Source organism: Urtica dioica, chromosome 7 (genome assembly GCF_054948205.1).
Source record: "Urtica dioica subsp. dioica isolate 48M chromosome 7, U.dioica_male_clone48M_v1_H2, whole genome shotgun sequence".
In the NCBI taxonomy this organism is placed as follows: Eukaryota; Viridiplantae; Streptophyta; class Magnoliopsida; order Rosales; family Urticaceae; genus Urtica; species Urtica dioica.
In genome coordinates, this window is record NC_142762.1 from 8,580,383 (window position 1) to 8,596,273 (window position 15,891).

Below are 15,891 nucleotides of genomic sequence, written 5' to 3' on the forward strand. Positions count from 1 at the left end.
TTCCCATTACGACGTTGCTCGAGTTTATTCGATTCACACTCCAAACTTGGTTTTTCGAACAAGAAGAGATAGCGCACAAGTTGAACTTCTAAAATAACTTGTCAAAAAACGTGTCTAAAAAAAGTTGTAAAATATAAACAAACTTGTCAAAAACAAACTTTTTTAAAAGAACTTGTAAAAAATCTTGTCAAAAAAATAAACAAACTTGTAAAATAACTTTTCAAAAAAAGTTGAATATCATAACTTGTAAAAAAAACAAACTTCTAAAATAACTTATCAAAAAACGTGTCTAAAAAAAGTTGCAAAATATAAACAAACTTGTCAAAAACAAACTTTTTTTAAAAGAACTTGTAAAAAATCTTGTCAAAAAATAAACAAACTTGTAAAATAACTTTTCAAAAAAAGTTGAATATCATAACTTGTAAAAAAAAAATAAACAAACTTCTAAAATAACTTGTCAAAAAACATGTCTAAAAAAAGTTGTAAAATATAAACAAACTTGTCAAAACTTGTCAAAAAACTAACTTGTTTAAAACTTGTCAAAAAAAAAAACAAACATACTTGTAAAATAACTTTTAAAAAAAAACTAACTTGTAAAAAAAAACTTACTTCTACAAAACTTGTAACGAAAAATGTAAACATGTTTACCCGTATGCACATTGTGGGACATTTTGATCGACGAGCCACGTCGGGTTAGTGAACTTAATATCACCGTGCTCACTCTCCTGGTAAGAGTGGGGATGGTTCTTGAAGAAACCACCTATGACCACAATCCTAGCAAATGCTCGAGTCCAAGTCTGAATAATAAACATATTAACATAACATTTTACGTACCTCCATCATCTCCGTGAAGTCATTTTGATTAATCGACGACTGCATGAGATCCTTTTGGAAATCGAGGACGGTAATGGTCCAGGCCTCGATGTCAATCCGAAATGTGAACCAATGAAGGTTCTTGAAGTTCACGACGAACAGGATCTCGCGAGCACCATCCCAAGGCAAAATATCGGTGTCCCTATACCCAGTCATCGGGGTAATAGTTGCCCTCATGTCTCAGTCCACGGGTTCGGGCTCTGCCCCCAGCTCGATGGCCTTACACGTGCTGGACCCACCGACAATCCATGATTCGGACGTCTTGCCGATATCCGTCGATAGCTCGTTGGCGAGCCCGAATCATGTGAATTATAGCATCAATATGCTGAGACATAACAAACATATATCGTTATTTTAATTTGATAGGGAATGCAAAATATAATAAATAACGTACCGAATCATGTAGCCATCTGGTTTCTGTCAATATCGTGTCGAAGAAATTCGTGTCTCCATCGCACGTCTTCAAGCGAGTAGACTCCATGAACTTGCCGTCCCAATTTTTTGTCCGCAACCACTTAACGAAATTATTAAACTCCTTTAGCCTCGCGTCCTTCAATGGGTTGAACTTGGGGATCGGCTTTTCTGAATACTTGGTCCTCGTCGGATCAGTGAAATCGGCCCAACGCGACGACTTTTGTCGCACTTGCCGATCTGGACGTGGCGGAGTAAGTTGTGCCTTGTGGCTTTTCCTTTTATGCGGAGTTGTGAGCCGGCGTTGTTTATCCGGAATGTCTTCTCTACGAGGACTCACGTAGACGTCGACAACCTCGGCGAAGTCACCGGCCTGATCTCCGATCGCTTCGACGACTCGCGATGCGTAGAAGACAGCTTCTTCGACTTCTTCGATGGCTCGCGATGCGAAGAAGACGGCTCGTGCGATGAAGACGCCGGCTTTTGACCAGCCGCCGGAGGAGGAGGAGGATGAGGATGAGGAGGAGGAGAATGAGGAGGGGTCCGGCGTTTACGACGACCATCAGCTTGGGTCGTGGGAATCTCAACCCCAGGCAAGCCCGTTTCGTCCTCGAACAAAATGTTAAGCCTCTTCCACATATCAAGCTGCAAGTCAAAGTAACAAAATATGTCACAAAATTTAAACTTGTCACAAAAACTAAAAATAAAATAAAATTTAAACTTAACTCTAAAACGTTAAATTAAATTTAAGCTTAACTCTAAAACGTTAAATTAAAGTTAAACTAAAATGATATTTAAACTTAACTCTAAAACGTTAAATTAAATTTAAGCTTAACTCTAAAACGTCAAATTAAAGTTAAACTAAAATGATATTTAAACTTAACTCTAAAACGTTAAATTAAATTTAAGCTTAACTCTAAAACGTTAAATTAAAGTTAAACTAAAATGTAATTTTAACTTAACTTTAAAACGTTAAATTATATTTATACTTAACTCTAAAATGAAATTTAAACTTAAACATAACTTGATTTAAATCTAACCTGGCTTTGCCTGATGCGCTCGATTCTACGCCCGCTCGTGCTAAGAGCATGTAAGACCATCCCTTGTGATTGCAGCAGTTGTTCTTGAGATGCTCGCAGTTGTTCTTGGGAAGCTCGCATTTCTTCCCATATTTCCCGTGTTAGGACAAAGGGCTCGGGAATGTCGGCACGATGGGTCGGTGTGGGCCTCGATCCCATTGCGGGAGTGGTCGGTGTGGGCCTCGATCCCATTGCGGGAGTGGTTGGACTACCAAGATGAACACCGGGAGTGTCTGACACGTGTTCGTCGTCGGAGTCTCCGACGATGACATCTTCTGCAACAGTCGCGACTCGATCTATTTCTTCTTTGATATCTCGCGGCTCTGTCGCGTCTTCTCCCTCGACGTCTATGGGATACAGACATTTGCTCGTCTGTGTCTCGAGGAGAGTGAAAAATTCTCTCTGCTGCCCTTGGTCTCAGCATTTGAAGAACACCCACCTAAAAAACCAAAAACAATTATTAATATTCCAAAATAATGTAAAATACATTAATAAACGTTAAATAATAAAAAGTTACCGTTTTTTTATACAAGACGGCCTCGATGTCTTTGCCCATGATGACCACATTACTAGACCACGAGTGCATCCTAGGCACACGAATCCCCTGGTTCGACCCGAACCTCATCCCGATCTCTGGGATAGCCTCGTACGCCCAGTAATGAAGGGTATGAAGATTACCCGTCAATGTGTACTTGGCCTCTTTCTGTGCCACGTCAGGCTTGTCCTTCAACTTCTTCTGCAGCGTCTCGTGATAATGCCTTAGGTTCACCGAGAGGCTGGAATACGTCTCCGCCCAACTCAAATTTCCCCAAGGCATCTTGAAGAAGAAGGGGAGGTCGTCAACGATGTATATAAATTTCTGCCACCTTTCCTCGATGGCTTTGTTGGCCGGCTGCCCCAGAAGATACCCATAGTGATGCGTGTCGTTCCGCGATAAAAAATAAATTCCTTAATTGAATACCAAGTATAGCAGCAAATAAAGGTCGAACCCACAAGGACCTAGATTAATTAAATGACTAACTAATTTCAGGAAAAATAATTGTAATACAAAGAATCGGGGGTTTTGGAAATTATAAGAAATAAAAAACAAAGTCTACACCAAGATCTTCAATTCATGTTTTGGGATTGAAATTCCCCTTAACCGTTCAAAACCTAACTAGACATAATTAAATAAAAAACAATACAAGCAATAGAAAAGAGAAAGAAGATAGAACGAGTTTTGGAGTCGGGACGGTCTCCACGGGGAAACCGTCCGTACTCCAGTTGTCGCCGAAAGTCCTCTTCTCTCTTCGTAGTCTTTGCGGCTCTTCTTTTGCTCTGAAAATCGTAGTCTCCTTCCGCTAGGTCAAAATCCCGAAGTCCCCTTTTTAATTGTACTCAGAATGGGCTTTACTTGAGTCGTATTGGGCTTTTAACGGAACTGTACCGCGGTACCCGTGTGCTGTACCGCGGTACTGCCACTGATTCTTACTCCTGTACCTAGGTACTAGACTGCTGTACCGCGGTACAGCTACTGCTTTGCTCCTCTTCAGTGCGCTGATCCGTTTGCCTCCAAAAATTGACATTTTAGCTCCGAACTCCCCCGGATTCACCTAAACACATGTAAACACTCAAATCATAAGATGTTCAATTGTAAACGTGATTTCAAGTGATTACGATGAATAACGTGGTGAAGAATGATAACAAAATAACAAGAATTATGCACTTATCACATAGACAAATACGAGCAGCCCGAGCTTGAACGCATCGTCATGACTCTGACATATGTTGAACGCATTGATTAACGCGCTCAACTTGCATCCGACAAGGCAGTTCAAGTGGTCCGTGATCAATCGGTCGCTCTTTCGCTGGTCTTGTTCGGCTTTGGTCGGACCGTCTTCATAGCTCATCCCCGAGACGAGTGCGTACTCGAGGCGTCCAAATCTTACTCGTTTGCCTCCGATACCAAAATGTATCTCCCCCCGTACCGTCGCCTCGATCATCTTTTGAAGGAGAGTATGTACGAGTACCGGTGAGAAACCAAGCTCGCTTTCTGAAAAAAATTGCTCGAACGAAGTCTCGAGGATTCGATCTTTTATGCCGAGCTCATCGAATCTCCTCCGTACCAGCTTCAAGATCCCCGTCCCACCGTAGGTGATACGTCCCGGGAATGAGACGTTGTATATGTAGTTCAAATTGTCCTAAAAAAACAACAAAATTAGGTCAAAATCATAATTCATCGTATGACATCGTACAGACTCGTATAGCATCGTAAAACAAAAAAATTTACATTTTTTAAAAAAACTATCGTACAGCATCGTACGACATCGTATGGTATCGTATGGCATCGTACGATATCGTACGGTATCGTACGATAATTTTTTTAAAAAAAAACTTAAACCCATCGTACACCATCGTACCACATCGTATCTCATCGTACAGCTCTATGAATTTCATCGTACGACATCGTACAACATTGTACGACATCGTACGATGCATGATTCTCATTGTATTTCAACCCCAATTTTTAACCCTAACTTTCTAAATCCGATCAAAAACAGCTCAAATAACCACAAATCAGATAAATCCTATGTCCTAATACCTATTTTGACTATTTTCGATGAGATTTAACAAGAAATTAGTTGAAAAACTCACCTTTTTCGACGTTTTGAGAGCTCGGGATTTCTGAGCATCACCGCCGGCGGAGATTGAAGCTTTTTTATCGTACGCCATCGTATTGAATCGTACAGGGTCGTATTATATCGTATGATATCGTACGAGAAATTTTTTTAGATGAGAGATTTGAGCGAATGAGATAAAGTGAGAGTGAGAGGGAAAGTCCAAGTTTAAATCGATAATATAAGTCACAAGGGCATTTATTGTCTATTTTCGGTACAAAAGTCCATTTTATGATATTTTTAAACATTAGGGTCTCACTTGATATTTAATGTATTATTAAGCCAAATTAATGAAATTTCTCCTTTTTTAAATGGGAACAATTTCAAAATAAAGTTGTCAATGCCCAATGACATTTACAAACAGGCTTTTTCAATTCGATCCTAGCTGAGCCCAATATTAGCCCATAATAGTCAGAGAGAGATACGAAGGAGTGTGTGTGACCAAACAGGTGGGAGAGAAGCGGCGTTATCCGGGATTAGGGTTAACTCCTCTGCTTGGCTACAGATTTTGCGAGTCGCCAACCAAACCAAACCCTCCCTCTGATGTCTATAAAGTGCTCATATCAGCTATTTCCCTCTGCTCTCTGGTAGTACACAGATTCTCTTTGCTTTCATACCTCTCTCTAACTATCAAACTCACTGGAATCATTTCTGTTTCGACACGCCCACTTAACACTTAATTATCTGTAAAAAAAAAAAAAAAAAAGAGGCTTTTCTTGACTAAAAAATGGAAAGGAAAAAATATAAAAATACAGTAAAGCTCTTTTGGTTACTTGTACGAATACAGACTGATGTTTTATTTATTTATTTATTTATTTTTTTCATTTGAGTTTTCAGTCTCTGTTGCTGAATTAGTGTAGTCTTAGTATCATAACAATACGTCGTCACTGAAAATGTCGATGAATGTTTAATAATTTAAACCTGTGAATTGATCATTGGCCGGCAAAAGAAAAGGAAAACGAAAAACAACGTGAAGCTTCGCTTTTTGATGTGAATCCAAAATGACTGTCCAAACCAAGGTCTTCCTTGATGATTTGGTCGTTAATAAATCAAATCAGGATCTTAAGAAAATGGAAGATAAAGTACAGTGAAGCTTTTCTTGAATAATTCAGTCTATGTTGATGATAGCTGAAATTATTGATATAAATAGTGTTCTATACGTAAGCCTTATCCTCTATTACTCCTGTGAATTGAGTATTGAACCAAAGAAAGAAAGGAAAAAAAGTTGTAGCACAATTTGATGATACTAATAGATATTATTTATATAAAAAAGAGAGAGAGAGAGGCTTTGGTAGGTGGGCAGAGAATGGTCGGGGTTGGGCAAACGGCGAATGGAAACGATCGATCAAGGACTTACTGGACTCCGATGATGGAGCGGTTCTTCATCGACCTGATGTTGGATCAGATGCACAGCGGGGCCCGCATCGGCCACACCTTCAAGAAGCAGGCATGGACGGAGATGCTCGTCATCTTCAACAGAAAGTTCGGGTCCCAATACGACAAGGACGTCCTCAAAAGCCGCTACACCAATCTGTGGAAGCAGTTCAACGACGTGAAGACCCTCCTCGCCCACAACGGCTTCTCTTGGGACGAGCCTCGCCAGATGGTCGTCGCCTCCGATGACTCTTTTTGGGACTGTTACATCAAAGTCTCCGAACCTCTCTCTCTCAGTCCCTTCCTATCTCGATCATCAGGGTTTTGATGTGATTTCTGTGTGCAGGCTCATCCCGAGGCTCGAGTGTACAAGACCAAACCGGTGCTGAATTTCAACGAACTGTGTGTGCTATACAGCTATACGACCGCCGATGGGCGATATAGCCTATCGAGTCACGATGTTGACTTTGACGAGGAGATGCATGGGATGAGTATAGGTGTGTGTGAATAGGCTTCACCGGCCTTGTTTTTCGAACAAGTTGTGATTGTGTGTCTGATCATGTTGAGATGGGCAGTTTGTACATTTTTGATTCTGTAGGTGGTGAGGGAATGTATAGCCTCGATTCTTCTTCAAGAAACGGTGGTGGTCGCCAGAGAACCGACTGGTCCTCAGAAATGGACCATTACTTCATAGAGCTCATGTTGGACCAAGTCGGAAGAGGGAATAAACTCGCCAACACATTCAATAAACAGGCGTGGGCCGATATGCTCGCTCTCTTCAATGCTAAGTTCGGTCCTCACCACGGTAAAAGGGTTCTGAGGCATCGGCATAAAAAATTGTCCAAGTATTACAGCGATGTGACACTTCTTCTCAAACAACAAGGTTTTTCGTGGAGTGAAACGCAACGAATGGTTGTTGCCGATGATCAGGTTTGGGATTCTTATACCAAGGTACTTACATTCTTTTTTTATTTTTTATTTTTTTATGTTATTTTTTTTATTAAATGCTCGAGTTCTAAACTACTAATTTTTAGCAACATGGCTCTCAACTGTTGAATTTGTAGCTCTTTATTCCTTTTGAGATAGATATTTAACTTTTTAATTAAATATATATGGTAACTTATGTAACTTGGTAATTAAAAAAAAAAAAACCCAGCTAAAGTATATTCTAATAACCTTAAAACATTAAAGAAAACGATTTTGGGATTTTAGAGTGAGATTTTTTTTTAATAATCCTTATACAAATTAAAACAGGTTATTTAAGGTTGTAAACATAGATGTTAAGTTTTTAGGTGTTGAACTTTAATTTCATAAAAAATATTGAAATAATTTGTATGAAAATGACTAAAATTCTGGGTGATGAATAATTTGAGGACCATTTTGCAAATATTTAGTTTAGAGACCAATATTCCACTTGCAGGATATTCTGGGGACTATTTGCACTTAAAAAGCCTCTTTTAATTTGAAAATGACTGATCGCTAATAGAATCTATGCAGGCACACCCGCATACACGTTCATATAGAACAAAGTCCTTACCGAACTACTATGATTTGATCCTTATATTTGATAACGGTTTTGAAAACGGATCGAATGGTGGTTTGAATCCGGAACAGAACCCCGGATATAATGTACCACAACAACGAATATCAGGTGACTCTTAAACTTTCTTGGACCTGATCGAAATCACTGTTTGAAAACTTATTTTCTCGGTGCTTATGATATTGGAAATGCAGGCGAAAGAAAGGGTGGCCCGGCCAGCGATCGCACGAGAACGTATTGGACACCTCCGATGGATCGTCACCTCGTCGATTTATTGCTCGATCACATGCACAGAGGGAACAAAATTGGACAAACTTTCACCAGTCAGGCTTGGACGGACATGGCTGCATCGTTCAACGCGCATTTCAAATCCTGCCATGACAAAGACGTGCTAAAAAATCGGTACAAACACCTGAGGAGACAGTACAATGACATTAAGCTTCTGCTCGAGCAGAATGGGTTTTCCTGGGACGAAACCCGGGAAATGATACTGGCCGAAGACCCTGCCTGGGACGCGTATACAAAGGTTAAAAATAAAAACAAAAAAAGATTGATTGTATTCGTTGCTGAGATGAGAATATCTGGGAAATTATTGCAGGTCCATCCAGATGCTAGAACTTATAGAGTCAAAACATTCCCGGGCTTTGACAAATTGTGCACTATATTTGGAGAAGAGCAATTCGATGGAAGATACAGCCGTTTGGCACGCGATTCAGGCCTCGCTTGTGAATTTCCCGAGTTGATTGCGAGTATGAGTGTTCAATTTTATTATTTTGTACAAGAATTGGCTTATGTATGGGCACTTATATTACTATGATTTTCTTTGATTGGTAGGTGAGGAAAGGAATGCTCACTACGCTTGTGCAATGTCTTCAAGCATAAATTGGACACTGCAAATGGACTTTTTCTTGATGGACCTTATGTCACAGCAGGTCCAACAAGGGCATAAAATAGATGATACGTTCGACGAACACGCATGGGCATTCATGCTCAATACGTTTCATAAAAGCTATGGACACCTGTGCAACAAGCGTTCCCTAGAAGATCGATATATGTGGTTGAAGAACCAGTACGAGAGCATCAACACGCTTCTTTGTTGTGACGGGTTCATGTGGGATGAAAATCAGCAAATGGTTATCGCTGACGATGATGTTTGGGAAGCCTACATTAAGGTTCGAAGATTTCTTACCCTTTGAATCTTAGTGGAACTTTAACGCAATGTTTTAAAAAATTGAGAAGTCGACGGTGTATTGGTTTTTTCCGCACCGGACACTGAACGGGGAATATTTTTGTTCCATATTTGAAAATTGCCAAATTCAAAATTCCCGCTTTATTTTTTTTAGATAAATTTTGTATAATTTTTTTTTTTTAACAAACTAAGCCACCTCAAATGTTGTATTTGCAATCTAGCCAATGTTATAAAGTTTTTGTAGGGCTTCGTTTGTTATAAATTTTGTAGACAAAATTTCCTTGAAAAACTAATGAAATTTTGAAATCAGCGTTATAAAACCTCCACGGGCATTCCCATCAGCCGGAATTTCTGTAAAATGAAACTATCGTTGGCAACTGGCCTTTTAATAATCGATTTAATGCAGTATAAAAAAATAAATAAAACTTGGAAGTGACCATGTATGAAATTTTGCAGGAGCACCCAGATGCCATATCGTACAGAAACACTTGCTTAAGCAGTTACAGAGATTTACACAAGATCTTTCAAAGTGGGGAAACAGTCGAAAGTATAAACGGTCAGCTCACGGAAATGATCTTTGACGACCATGGTTTTGAAATGATCCAAGATTGTCACATCCCAGAAACATCGACCATGGAGATAGAAGCCGAAGAAGTGTTTTGCCTACCCATTTCCACGGAAGATATTTGCGAGTCCGAAAGGCAGAGAAAGCGGTCATCTCTGAGGCCACTAATGGAGTCGGGCTCGGGACAATGTAGAAAAGTTCAGAAGACCGGAAGCGAGAAAATCCAGACTCGGCCCGAGGTGGCGGAGCCGGTGAGGATGAACGATCGGCCGATGGTGAGTGCCATCGACACCCTCCAAGCCATGCCCGGTTTGGACGATGAGCTTCTTTTGGACGCTTGTGATCTGTTGGAAGACGAGAGGAAGGCAAAGACGTTCTTGGCGCTCGATGCTTCCTTGCGAAAGAAATGGTTGCTCAGGAAACTCTGTCCACACTCATAGCCTCTCGCTGGTTTATTGGTTAGTGGACTTCTAGAAATCGTCTCTTCGATGAATAGTCATGTAACATTTTTTTTTATTCAATCAGTTCTTATATCGATATGCTAAATAAATCTGGTCTTTAGGATTTGTTGCGTGACATGCTATAAACACAGTTAACCATTAACATCTTATGTTATTGACAAAACTGGCCTTGCCTTACAATTCTTTAACGGAAATGGAATGAATCATGTACTACAAATTTAAGGTAATTCTCGTAAGTTTAGGGGACAATTTCATGATTTAGGGATGATAAATATTGAGGGTACTATACCTCCATCCACACTAGCTTGAAGCTCCAGGTTCGAGTCACGGTTGAGACAAAATTCCCCTTAATAAAAAAATCACTATCAATTTGTGAATTCTATTGAGATAAATACTTGAAGTAATGATTAATTCTAGACTTGAATTTATGATTCAGTTGGAAGATTTAAACATGGTGCTGAATTTGTATTGGAAAATTTGCCAAGACTAGGACTAAATTAAGGGTGATTTCCAATTTCCTATTTTTTTCAAAAATTTACCAAACTAGGAGTGTTCTATGATTCTCTAAATGTGCTAATACAATTATACCCTTTTTTTTTATAAAATCCATATATTAAGTTTAATTTTTTTCATTTAAGGTCTCCCTCTCTCGTCCATTCCCTGTTTTTTTTTTTTCATTTCACTTTGTTCGGTCGTTCCCTCTTACTCTCTCTCCCACAGTTTTTTTTTCTTTCATTTCAGGTCTCTCTCTCTCCGTTCCCTCTTTCTCTCCCACGTCCACCCTAACCGTCCCACATTCCCTCTTCTTTCCCTCCAACAACCTAAACCGCCCCCCACGCCCCTCCAACAATAGTAACCGTCCTACGCCTCGACGCCCCTCCAACATTAGTAACTGTCCCACGCCCCTCCTAAACCGCTACCCAGAACACAACCGTGCTAAGGGCGATACCCCAAAACCCCTTTGCCTAAGCCGCTACCCAGAACCCATACCCAAAAACCCCTTTTTCATCGTAACCCATTTTTCCAAATGTCTTCGTCGGGGAAGACCGATACCAAGAACCCAAATTCATCACTCCGTCGTTCAAGTCGATCGTCCCCCAACAAGACACCACCTTTACCAAAGAAGAGTGAGAATGCGTCAGCGAAATTGTCACTGTCAAAGAAGCGGAAATCTGCCCCATCGCCGAAGAAATCACCTGCCAAACGGCTGAAGCAAAGTGAGAAAATCGACGAAGATGCAGTTGAAATGGTAAGTAAATGTTTGCATTACATGACAGAGATTTAGTTACAAAGGTGTAACTAAATGTCGAAAGATTTCAGATTGTAGTTGTATGTTTAATATTTATTGTCAAGTATTAGTTAGTTACCAAAGTAGTAGTGACGAAGATGTAACTAAATCTGGATAGAATAGTTTGTTGTAGTTATATTTTACAGGTTTTAGTGTGACGTGTAGTTACAGTGACGAATTTAGTGACAAGTTTTAGTCAAATCACACCCTTGTTTAGTGACACTTATGTCTGTAGTTAAATTCTTTAAGAAGTTGAAAATAAATTACTGCTTCAGTTCAGTTTTTATGTGTGAAAGCTGTTATTTGGTAACAGGCTTTAGTGTAGTTACATTTTATAGTTGTAGTGAGAAGTTGTAGTTATATCACATCACTGGTTTAGTTACATTTATGTCAGTATGTACATGGTTTAAGTAGTCGAAATTTCAGTGAGAGAAGTTGTACTTATATCACACCCTGGTTTAGTTGATTTTCTGGATTCTGGATAAGTTGTTTGAAGAACTTGGAAAGAAAAGGGAAAAAAAGAATTGCTACAGTTTCTTTGTTTTTGATCTGTTGTTTGATCACAGGCTTTATAGGCTTTAGTGTAGTTACATTTTACAGTTGTAGTGAGAAGTTGTAGTTATATCACTTCCCTGGTTTAGTTACATTTATGTCGGTAGTTACATGGTTTAAGAATTTGAGTGAGAAGTTGTATTTATATCACACCCTGGTTTAGTGGAATTTCTGGATTGTGGATAAGTTGTTTTAAGAAGTTGGAAAGAAAAAAAAAAAGAATTGCTTCAGTTTCAGAAATTGTAGTGACAATTTGTAGTGACTAGTTGTAGTTATATCACATCTCTAGTTTGGTTACATTTATGTCAGTAGTTAAATGGTTTAAGAAGTTGAAATTTCAGTGTTTATGTCAGTAGTTAAATAGTTTAAGAAGTTGAAATTTCAGTGAGAAGTTGTATTCATATCACACCCTGGTTTAGTGGAATGTATGGATTCTGGATAAGTTGTTTTAAGAAGTTGGAAAAAAAAAGTTGCTTCACTTTCTTTGTATTTGATCATAGGCTTTATTTAGACAGTTTTAGTGACAAGTTGTAGTTATATCACATCTTTGGTTTAGTTACATTTATGTCAGTAGTTACATGGTTTAAGTAGTCGAAAATAAATAATTGCTTCAGTTTTGTGTTTCATGATGAATTGTAATTGTTTGTCTGATCTTTTGATTTGTGTTCAGTCATTGCGACGTTATGTCAGCGAGGACCAGATGGGCGAATACAACTTCAACTTCCACGGGAATGTGGATAACTTTGCCGAGAACTGTGCAATGACACAGAATCAAATAGATTTGTTCAAGGAATCTTGTTTTGGACGCTTTCTGTCGTTGCCAACAATCACCCGGTCTTCAAAACTAATTAGCAATCTGATGTTGAGAATCGGGTACTACGAAGGACAACCCCAATCGGCGGACAAACTACTTATCAAGCTTGGCGGGAGTTCACGAAGCAGCATTACAGAGATATAATGGGGTTGAAGTTGGCCGAGGATTACAACTTCAAGGAGATGGAGTACACTGACGTAATTGAAAAAGGCCTCTTCGACGAGACTTTCCAAAAAGGGGCACTTGCCTCTAGATGAAATATCTCCGCTTTCATTGAGCCGAGCAAGGAATGGGACGACGTAAAGCGGACTCGCTACCTACTTCTCCATTTCTTATACAACGTGCTTTTCTCTGGCCAACCGGCCAGTCCATTACCGACTTCGTCATACATAAAGATGGTAGATGATCCCGACGCATTCAACAACTTTCCATGGGGCAACGTAGCATGGGACTACTTCATGTCCGGAGTGAGGTCATTCGTGACGAAGGCGAAGACGAAGCGAGGGACGAAGTCGAGGCCGCATCTCCCTGGGTTCTTACATCCTCTGCAGGTCTGGGCGTACGAATGCATCCCGAGACTTCAAGAGCGAGGTTTCTGCACGGTCTTCAATGCTTCTGCGGATCCCTTGTTGTTGAAGTGGTCCTCGAACTCCAAAGTGACCGAGGGGGGTATCCAAAGAATTGGGCTCGACGATGTCAAATTCAGAGATCTTGGCAGCGAGAAGGCTGGTGACGAGGAGCCCGAGTCCTCCAAACCTTTGCGAGACTTTGTTTTGCCGCCTGCCTCGAAGAAGACCAAGTCGGGTGACACAAAAACCGAGGTACGTAATTCAAAAGTAACTTTTAGTGACATGTTCAGACGGTAGTGACATGTTGAGTGAAAGATTTTGCGATTGATTTTTCAGGAGCGATTGACCAACCTAGAGAATGAGGTCGGTCATCTACGAGTAGACCTGGAGGAGATCCGAAAACACATAGGTTCGCTTGCGCATGACCTAAAGCACGTGTTGGAGGATCTTGACATGCGGTCGGCAAAGAAGGCGGCGAAGGACAAGATTTTGGAGGAGGTAGCAGAGAAAGAGTTTGAGGAGAAGAGGAACAGAGAACAGACTGAGAGAGAGAAAATCAACCATGGTGACAGAGGGCGACAAGCAGGTGAAAGTGAAGCCTGTGAGAAGGAAAAAGAGAAAGACAGAGAAGAAGAAGAAGAAGAAGAGGAAGAGGGAAAGAAAGTTGACGAAGAAGAAGAAGAAGAAGAAGAAGAAGAAGAAGAAGAAGAAGAAGAAGAAGAAGAAGAATAAAAGAATGAGGAGAACGAGACCCTCGCCGGTGACAAAGACTCTCTCACCGGTGAAAAAACAGGTTGTCATTGGTGACGAAGAGGCTGTCATCGGTGAGAAAAATGATGTCAGTAGTGACCCAACCGATGTCACTACCGATAAAGAAGAAGATACAGGAAATGAGAAAGATGGAGATGGGAAGAAAAAGAAAAAAGAAGAGCGGGATTGCAAAGAAGAAGACAAAAAAAAGGACGACGATGCTGACGATGACGGAGATGAGGGTAAGCAGGCAAAACAAAGAAGTGTAGACTCTGCTGCTGGTGATGCGGTTGAAGGTGATGCAGAAGAAGAAGAAGCGCATCCCGTCCCAGCAGCTGTCGGCGAATGTACTGATGCCGCATCTCCAGCCGAACCAGCCTCATCGTCATATTCAATCCAAGTGGATTCGGATTCGTCTGCGTCTTCAGGCATTGACGCGGATGCTGAGAATTCAGATTCTTGCACACAAGTCACCCCTAGCCAGACTTCTTACTCCCAAGAGCAGCGGCGCTTCGAGACTTACATGTCCAGTGCGTATGATTCGTCGAAGACATCTCGGAGTGAAGGAGCGTCGGAGATAATAAACATTCCAGATTCTCCGGTAAACTACTTAATTCCGGCAATAATATAGGGAATAATATATAGAGATTTACATCGCATGCCTATAGTGACGTCTAAGAGGTTTACTGACATGTTTAGTCTGTAGTGACATAATTCGGTTTTAGTGAAATTTTCTGAATCTAGTGATCTAAGTCGGCCTTACATGTTCTGCAGTTCGTGACCCGAATCTACGTTAGGGACATGTTAGAACATTAGTGACATCTTTCTTGTTTATTGAAATGTACTTTAGTTATTGACATGTTTATGCGTTTGTGACATTCGCTGAATGAAAATTTTAATCTTACAGGAGAAGAAGATGGTTAAGAGAAGTCTACAAGCATACACTCCTACAGTGTCGAAGGTCTACGCTGAATTCACCATCGGAGTAAGGAAGCCAGCAAAGCATCCGCTCTCGGAGCCTAAGGCAGCGCCGTCGGATGTTGATGTGGAGGACATGGCAACGTGGTTGAAAAAAGGGTTGAAGAGGTAACATATACATCATAATTTTTGCATAATTTAAGTACTGGATTGCTGCTATAATAAATGAGTATGTAAAACAAAAGGTCCAAACATGATGTTGGGTACGCCGCCATCCACGAGAAGCTGCACATGAGGTTCAATTACCGGGTGTTTGATACACGTTCGAAGACTTAGTTCTACCAGCCCTGAACCCCGGTTAAGTGGTTGTCTGGAGATGTAAGTGCATGTTTTTTTTACGTAAATATTAGGGAAGTGACATGTATATGTAAAAATTAGTGACATGTAAATATGCTGTTTCAGCACTTGGATGTGGCCTTCTATTACCTCCGAAAGAAGGGTTTGGTCAGGGGTATCACGCATCCGTTCACGACCACGAACTCGTTTTTTAGCGTCCAGCTTGGTATGGTTCATGCAGAATGGAGTAAACACGAGGACAAAGACACTTATGACTGGACCAGGAAATGTTGTGTCGTAACTACAATTGTTTCATCGAAACGCAACAAATATGCATTGTTGCCCTGGGTCAAGGCTCAGACGGTTTGTTGTCGCACAAAAATGAACAACGATTAAATATCTCGGGCGGTTCGATCAAAGGCCGGACCAAGTGACCGCGACCGGGCCAGAAATAGGAGCTCGTAGACCGAGCTGCACCCTCCAGACCCTGAGGTGTGTTTTGAGGGGTGTGACCG

At 40.6% G+C, this 15,891-nt stretch overlaps 3 protein-coding genes across 5 annotated transcripts; all 3 read left to right on the plus strand.

The window, feature by feature from the left end:
* Window positions 1–5,439: 5,439 nt before the first annotated feature.
* On the plus strand, window positions 5,440–10,371 carry LOC149390194 (Myb/SANT-like DNA-binding domain protein). 3 transcript variants are annotated; one of them, XM_089619611.1, is made up of 9 exons: window positions 5,440–5,607; window positions 6,294–6,668; window positions 6,741–6,891; window positions 6,993–7,345; window positions 7,892–8,045; window positions 8,129–8,460; window positions 8,533–8,683; window positions 8,769–9,106; window positions 9,580–10,371. In XM_089619611.1, the coding sequence occupies exons 2-9, from the start codon at window positions 6,327–6,329 to the stop codon at window positions 10,126–10,128; spliced, it is 2,370 nt and encodes a 789-aa protein (XP_089475737.1). In that variant the 5' UTR covers window positions 5,440–5,607; window positions 6,294–6,326; the 3' UTR covers window positions 10,129–10,371. The 3 variants fall into 3 exon arrangements, with proteins under 3 accessions (XP_089475737.1, XP_089475735.1, XP_089475736.1); XM_089619609.1 differs by lacking the exon at window positions 5,440–5,607 and having other exon boundaries at window positions 5,742–6,668; XM_089619610.1 differs by lacking the exon at window positions 5,440–5,607 and having other exon boundaries at window positions 5,742–6,668; window positions 6,993–7,324.
* A 770-nt stretch (window positions 10,372–11,141) lies between these two features.
* On the plus strand, window positions 11,142–14,104 carry LOC149390195 (uncharacterized). The gene is made up of 3 exons (XM_089619700.1): window positions 11,142–11,398; window positions 12,660–13,624; window positions 13,709–14,104. The coding sequence occupies exons 2-3, from the start codon at window positions 13,199–13,201 to the stop codon at window positions 14,102–14,104; spliced, it is 822 nt and encodes a 273-aa protein (XP_089475826.1). The 5' UTR covers window positions 11,142–11,398; window positions 12,660–13,198.
* LOC149390196 (uncharacterized) lies at window positions 14,095–15,418 on the plus strand. The gene is made up of 3 exons (XM_089620922.1): window positions 14,095–14,723; window positions 15,030–15,208; window positions 15,286–15,418. The coding sequence occupies exons 1-3, from the start codon at window positions 14,109–14,111 to the stop codon at window positions 15,374–15,376; spliced, it is 885 nt and encodes a 294-aa protein (XP_089477048.1). The 5' UTR covers window positions 14,095–14,108; the 3' UTR covers window positions 15,377–15,418.
* Window positions 15,419–15,891: the final 473 nt, after the last annotated feature.